Raw genomic sequence first — 7,645 nt, forward strand, 5'->3', positions numbered from 1 at the left:
CACAAACAGCTGGAACCGAATTGTGTGTGTAAACACACTTGTCCAATAAACCTGAGACACTGAATCTGATTGTGAACTTTACATGTCTCCTATAGGGGGCGCTAGACACTGACCTTGGTCTGTTCTGCATCCGCGGAAACAAATAGCGCCATGATTTTCATCAGTTTTAACTTATTTGGTGCAGATTACGAAAGAATTATTATTACCTGAAGTAAATGTATGTCATAGTGCTAAATTAACACATCACGGTTTATACGAATGCGTTTTAATTTGGGAAGCATTGATCATCCTGTATCACTCCGCGGGTTCGTGTGGAGAAAGAAAGATGGCGGCGCATTGAGTCCGTCAGTGAACGGAGCTCCTTCTTCACGCACTTTCTGCAACACTATTCGTCGCTGTGAACTTGTGTGAGTCTTGTTCGGTAACGGATGCACTACGCTACACACGGAACACACACGGAAACTCGAAGGTAACGTAGCATCTTTACTGCAGCCTTGTTATCAGATTCACTCAGCGTCGTAGTGCTGCTTTCGGTTAGAAGTCACGGCTGTGTCCTAAATAGCGATGAAGTGTACTAGTTAGGGAGCATAACCGCACTAGATTAACAGTATTGTAGTGCACATGTATAGTGAGCATGTAGGAATTTGTATGTGACCGAGTGACTGACTTAGCTATTCATGCTATTCAGGCTTCTAAGGTGTTTTCTGAACTTCTGATTATATGTTTAAGTGTGTATAAGTTTTAGATTTATAGTTAGTGAACGTTTCTATTCCTGGATTATTGACCTTTATCACGAATGATAACTGACTGGTTAGAACTTGTCCCGTATCTTAATGTAACTTAGGCCTTGTGTTGTGGCTATAAATGTTAGCTCAATAGTTCATGTTAGTTTAACGTTTAAATATTGTGTCGTCGGTGAAAATGAACTCTTTTAGACAAGCAGCAGGACGTCAGAAACTGTGAACAGAGTGTGTGTTTATTCGCGTTTGTGGAGATTTAGCGTCATAAATCGCTTTCGAACGCGGCTGGAACATCGAGATAAATAATAACAGTATGTTATATCTAGTATGTAATATCATCCGTGTCGTTTTTCTTTCACCTGTCATCCCGTCACGTGTGTGTGCGCGCGCGCGCGTGCATTTAATGTCAAACAAACTCGTTTTACTCCCCCCCCCAAATCTATATTGTGCTCGCACGTGCAACAGCAAATGTTGCCATGGTTACGGGGTCTCGCGCCATCTGTATCTGCCTTGGTGCGCGCGCACGCTATAAAACCTGTGGTGAAAAGGTTAGCATCGGATGCTAAAGGTTTTGAGAGGAGAAAAGAAAAGAAAAGAAAAGAAAAGAAAAGCTGGGCGGGTTTATAAAAGTTTGTTTTGGTTACGTCTGAGGAAACTGCGGTTTATATTACAGCTCTACAAGGTAAACGGTTACACAAACAAAACAAACTAAAGGAGGGGAGGGGAGGGGAGGGGAGGGGAGGGGAACCCGGGAAAACGCGCCTGTGAGGCGGCAGTGATGCTGCACCTCCACCCGCTCACTCAGTCTCCATCAGCTTCAACACGGATTATCTCACTTTTATCTCTATCTTAGTTCTGATTTTACCTCAAAACTTTCTGATCTAAAACACTTACACGACTAAAGCCGAAATGTAAGTACACAAATGAACCGTCTGCGCTTATATTTATGGCTGTTAATATATTATTTATACGTTAAGTTATAATTAACACTTTTGTTTTTGGTGCTTAAAATCCGTATCATAATTAAAATTGTTACTTTGGTTAAATAGAAGCTTCTTATAACAAGTGCACGTATAGTGTGATCAGTGTAGTGATCCCCAAAAAGGGTTTCATTTATAAGAGTAATGTTCATAATAATAAAATCTATTCTATAAAAGCATATGAGAGTAATGTAAACATTTCCATACAGATAACTCCAGGTTCTAATACATATAGAGATAAAAACTGTCTTGTCTTATTTGTACTCCAGGAAGCACTTACTCTTTTCTAGTGTTTCTTTTCTGTCAAAATGACAAAATATAGACAAAACTAATGTCATACAATTCCTGCAGGGGTTTTATGGAAGATTACAGACTACACGTTGTCATAGTTATGTGACCTCTTAATGATCAACCGTGACCACGGCAGGGTCATTGCAGTGTGTGCACACTCTGCTCTGTAGGGAGCCATGACCTCTTATACTGGCCTGTGTGTGTGTGTGTGTGTGTGTGTGTGTGTGTGTGTGTGTGTGTGTGTGCACAGTCTTGACTCTTTAGGGAGCCATGACCTCTTATACTGGCCTGTGTGTGTGTGTGTGTGTGTGTGTGTGTGCACAGTCTTGACTCTTTAGGGAGCCATGACCTCTTATACTGGCCTGTGTGTGTGTGTGTGTGTGTGTGTGTGCACTGTCTTGACTCTTTAGGGAGCCATGACCTCTTATACTGGCCTGTGTGTGTGTGTGTGTGTGTGTGTGTGCACAGTCTTGACTCTTTAGGGAGCCATGACCTCTTATACTGGCCTGTGTGTGTGTGTGTGTGTGTGTGTGTGTGTGTGTGTGTGTGTGTGTGCACAGTCTTGACTCTTTAGGGAGCCATGACCTCTTATACTGGCCTGTGTGTGTGTGTGTGTGTGTGTGTGTGTGTGTGTGTGTGTGTGTGTGTGTGTGCACAGTCTTGACTCTTTAGGGAGCCATGACCTCTTGTGCCAGCAGCGGCAAAAACATCAACAATGGTGGATGTTGCTTTACTGTTAATGCTCATGGCTTTGTGAACCTACACTGGCATCCAAACGCGGCAAATCCTGATTTGAAATGATTTAAAAATGGTGCTAACGACGTTCTCTTTTGTCTTGTTGGTCACAGTAGCCCCACCCACAGCCCCGCCCACAGCCCCTGACACAAGCGGTTCTTAAGTCTAGACCAGCAATGTTTTGGTGCTACTTAAGAACCAATTTTTCCTGGTTCAGAGCCGGTGCTTTGGCTGTCGATAAAGGCTCCGAACCAGCACTCAAACTGCCTTGGTGGAAAAGGGGCATTATAATGGCCCATCTCTATGGTGTGTGTGTGTGTGTGTGTGTGTGTGTCTGCGTGTGTGTGTGTGCACACTCTCTGCTCTGTAGGGAGCCATGACCTCTTATACTGGCCCGTATCTATGGCCAGTGTGTGCGCTGGGTCTGTACTTTGTCAGTGTGGTTCTGTGTTGGTGTTCAGCTACAGTGTACAGATAGCACTGCATTCTACTTTGTGTTTGTGTTTTCCATGTCTCTCTCTCTCTCTCTCTCTCTCTCTCTCTCTCTCTCTCTCTCTCTCTGTCTGTGTGGTGTGTTGGGGAATTTTTATGTTAACTATCTACAGCAGTTATACACCTTAGCTTCAGCTCAGCGATATCTGATCACTTTCACTGTCATAGAGGCACATTGTACAGTTAGTTTTAGCAGATAAGAAAGTGCTGTGTTTAATTCTGTGTGTGTGTGTGTGTGTGTGTGTGTGTGTGTTTTCGGCAGCTTTTGCTGAGGGGATAAAATGGCGACAGGTGGAGTCCCATTTGATGACGAACAGGAGCTGCACAATTGGACTGTTAGCAACGGCAGCCTGGATGACCGGCTCAATAACATGGTCTCTCTCTCTCTCTCTCTCTCACTCACTCACTCACTCACTCACTCACTCACTCACTCACTCATTCTCACTCACAAACATACAGAATGTATAACTTCAGAATAACTTAAGACCTGTGTTATGTATCTAATTGTGTTATTAATATGGAGAGTTTGTCTTCCATGTTGTCCATTTAATGTTTAATAAATATTAGAAAAAAAGATTTGTGTAACCTTTTTCAATGTATTTTTTTTTGCTGTCCCAGGACTGGGGTGTTCAGCAGAAAAAGGCGAACCGGTCATCAGAGAAGAACAGGAAGAAGCTCTCTGCCGTGTCTGAGAGCCGCCTAACCAATGACATCTCTCCGGAGTCGACACCAGGGGCAGGGCGTAGGCGAGCAAGAACGCCACACTCCTTTCCTCACATCAAATACACTACACAGATGTCTGTCCCTGATCAGGCCGAGCTCGACCGCCTGCGGCAGCGCATTAACTTCACAGACCTAGACGAGGTAAAGACGCACGCATCACCTGTGTTAGGAAAAAATCAGTGGAATAACAAGAATCATGAAGATTGTAGACTTCTGCTTTCAAGATACAAGGGTGAGACCAAATCGGGATCGGTTACCACGGCAACTTGTAGACTTAAACTTACCGGTTTGCTTTGGAATAGAATTAGAGGTCCAAGAATATTGTGGTGTTTTTTTTTTTTAAACTCAGATATGTTCTTTGTTAAATTTAATGATTATAACAAATATATATTTATTAATCATGCCAACTCTTTGCTTTGTGGCTGCAGTTTAATTTTTAAATAACTCATTTTTATAAGACGGAGTCCTACGGGTTTGTTTAAATATGCCGTGAAGGAACAATGTTCTAGCTTGTCTTTGTGTTTTAAACACTGAAACGTTCATTTGTTTTCTTCCACAGAGGAGCATCGGTAGTGACTCCCAGGGACGCGTCACTGCAGCCAACAACCAGCGTCAGCTTTCCTCTGAGCCCAAGAAACCCTTCAACTTTCTCCCGCTTCACGTCAACACTAACAAGAGCGGAGATTCTTCTGCTTCTGCCCCACCTGCTACGACTGCGGGGGGTAAAGAAGCTAAGAAACAGAGCCTGGGGAAGGAGCTGTTTGCTCCAGTGCCTGTGGTACCCGTCCTACCTGTAAATGAGCCACATGGAGCTGCGAAAGCCTCAGGAGGCCCCCTGGTGGACAGGAGAGAAGAATCGGCAATCGACAGCAGCCAGGTGAGTGTTGGCAGGTGAAATGCCCTAACGAGATGTAGAGTATTTTTCAATGATTAGCGGTTATATATTGTTAAATAATAAAATTTAACAACACATTTTATGTAATTAACAAATTATTTAGAATTTGGAGTGAGTTTTGACTGTTACAGAATTAGCAGCTGATTAAAAGGTGTGTGTGTGTGTGTGTGAGTGAGAAGGAGGTTTGATCTTGTCAGAAACTGGAGCACAGATGAGAGCTGGAGCTCTGGGGCGAATTTAGGCCACAGTTTAAAAATACGCTACTGCTGTGTCTCAGTGTACTCCTCTCACTCACCCTCTCTTTCTCTTTCTCTCTCTCTCTCCCTCTCCCTCTCTCTCTCTCTCTCTCTCTCTCTCTCTCTCTCGGTAAAGGTTGTGTGTACATCTGTGTTTCTCTGGAATTTGATCTAGATCCACCTCTCTCTCTAGCTCCCTCTCTCTCTCCCTCTCTCTCTCTCTCTCTCTCTCTTGCTCCCTCTGTCCCTCTCTTTCTCCCTCTCTCTCCCTCTCTCTCTCTCTCTCTCTCTCTCTCTTGCTCCCTCTCTCTCCCTCTCTCTTGCTCTCTCCCTCTCCCTCTCCCTCTCTCTGACACACACACACACTCACTAACTCACTCACTTGTGTGTATGTGGTAGGTGGTCAGTAAGCTGGTGCAGATCCGTGAGTACATTAGCAGAGCCAGCTCTATGAGGGACGACCTGCTGGAGAAGAACGACGTTCCGGCTAATGTCGAGCGCCTCTCTCACCTCATCACACACCTGAAGGAACAGGAGAAATCTTATTTGCGCTTTTTGCAGAAGATGCTGGTAAGTATTACACACACACACACACACTCTTGCACACTAAATTTCACTCTCTCTCTCTGCTTTGCTTTCTGCTACATGATTATTTAGCTGTGTGTTTTAATTCTTCATTAAACCTGGTATTGTTTGTATTTTTGATATTACAAACTGAGCTCAAAATTAAAAGGAGCCTGAGTCAGAAATACTGATAAATTCTGTATTAGTGCTTTTACACACAGTGCAAGACTGTTGTTTATCTGTGTGAAAGTAAAAGTTTAGAAAGCGCTGAGAGAAACGATGCAATGCAAGCTGTAGTGTGTAGTAAACGCCTCACCATCCTCACTACCATTCGTCCTTATTTTGTGTATCTCTCATTCTTTCTGTCTCTGTCCTTCTCCTTCTCTCTGTGTCTTTCTCTCTCTGTGTGCTTTACTCATTCTGACACATTTTTTGTTTATCTCGGACTTTCTGTTTCTTGCTCCCTGTTTTCTCTCTCTCTCTCTCTCTCTCTCTCTCCCTCTCTCTGTCTCTGTCTCTCTCTGTCTGTCTTTCTCTTTCATTCTCTCTCTCTTTCATTCTCTCTTTCTCTCTGTCTCCCTCTCTGTCTCCCTCTCTGTCTCCCTCTCTGTCTCCCTCTCTGTCTCCCTCTCTGTCTCCCTCTCTGTCTCCCCCTCTCTCTCTCCCTCTCCCTCTCCCTCTCCCTTTCTTATTCAGTTCTCCTCCATTGTGTGTTTAAACAGTACAGTTATTCTGTGCAGTGCTTTGACTTGCACTGAATTCAGTGAGCTTTTGTTATCTGTAATGAGAACAATAGCAGTGAAAGAACGCCCACAGTTAAAATAGCATTAGCTTTAAGACGTTAAAACCGTATCAGTTGTTAGCTCAGATCCATTGTCTCGTGCTTTTCTTCTGTACTTCAGTTTGTTCTGGGCATAAAGTGCTTTGATCTGATAGAATTAGTTATACTTGTGTGTTTTAAGAGTTTTAGATGGTGTGTGTGTGTGTAATTGTGTCTTTGCTGTGTGCTTGATGAATGTGGTAGGGCTCTATGTAGGACACTCTCTCTCGCTCTCTCTCTCTCAGCTTGATTATCAGCCTCACTCTGCTCTGAGAGAGAGAGTGTCATCTGGGGCACGCAACAGAAATATTCAAAATCAACATTTTGATATATCAACTTCATTGAGATTGAGGAAAATTTAGAATTGTCTCCCCATTGACCTATGAATATTTTGGTACCTCACTAGTGTCTATAAAATGTATAGATCACGTTAAAATGCGCTATACGTAAGTGTCGGCTTTGAGCGGTGAGGGAGACGTCTATATTAAACACTATAACAATCTCGGTCTGTGTTCCAGGCGAGAGAGAATGAGGAGGAAGAGGAGGAGGATGAAGGTGCCACGGTGGACTCGGCGGTGTGTTCGGGCTCGATGGCCGAGAGCACGTCTCTGAACTTAGAGCCTCGGTCAGAAGCCGCTGATCCCACCGTGAGTACCCACAATGCACCCTGTCCCCTCTCTCACCTCCTCAGTCAGCATAGATGTGTGTTCAGTCTCACGGTTGTATTGCTTTATCATTATTATTATTATAAGCGTGACTGAGCTGCTGTTAATCAGCTGTTGTTGAAATTAGATTTCTGTTGTTGATGGAAGATTTCCTTCCATTTATTGTCACTCTCACTCCCTTTTTTTTTTTTTGTTTTTTTTTTGTCAGTGTTACCGGGTTGAGGGTCAGCAGAAGGAGGAGTTGGAAAACCTGCGCAAGCAGCATGACCTTCTGCAAAAGATGCTGCAGCAGCAGGAGGAGCTGCGAGAGCTGCAGAACCGACAGGCCGCCCTGCTCACCATGCAGAACCGAGTCGAACACACGATGGACGACACCGGTTAGACACACACACACACACACACACACACACACACACACACACACACACACATATGCAGGTATTGCTTGTCATGTACATGTTAGGTCTGACTGTGTGTGTGTTTCAGTTGTAACAGAGACTACAG

The 7,645-nt window shown here is 43.9% G+C and overlaps 1 protein-coding gene across 1 annotated transcript in view; it reads left to right on the plus strand.

The window, feature by feature from the left end:
* The first annotated feature begins 219 nt into the window (after positions 1-219).
* pcm1 (pericentriolar material 1) overlaps positions 220-7,645 on the plus strand; it is a 24,243-nt gene continuing 16,817 nt past the window's right edge. The window contains 8 exon segments of the mRNA XM_060864678.1: positions 220-469; positions 3,501-3,612; positions 3,857-4,102; positions 4,521-4,838; positions 5,492-5,662; positions 6,995-7,123; positions 7,350-7,518; positions 7,628-7,645. The exon segment at positions 7,628-7,645 is cut by the window's right edge and continues 92 nt beyond it. Of these exon segments, the coding sequence (XP_060720661.1) occupies positions 3,520-3,612; positions 3,857-4,102; positions 4,521-4,838; positions 5,492-5,662; positions 6,995-7,123; positions 7,350-7,518; positions 7,628-7,645 (1,144 nt within the window). The 5' untranslated portion in view covers positions 220-469; positions 3,501-3,519.

The sequence above is a fragment of the Tachysurus vachellii genome, chromosome 2, assembly GCF_030014155.1.
Source record: "Tachysurus vachellii isolate PV-2020 chromosome 2, HZAU_Pvac_v1, whole genome shotgun sequence".
Classification (NCBI taxonomy): domain Eukaryota; kingdom Metazoa; phylum Chordata; class Actinopteri; order Siluriformes; family Bagridae; genus Tachysurus; species Tachysurus vachellii.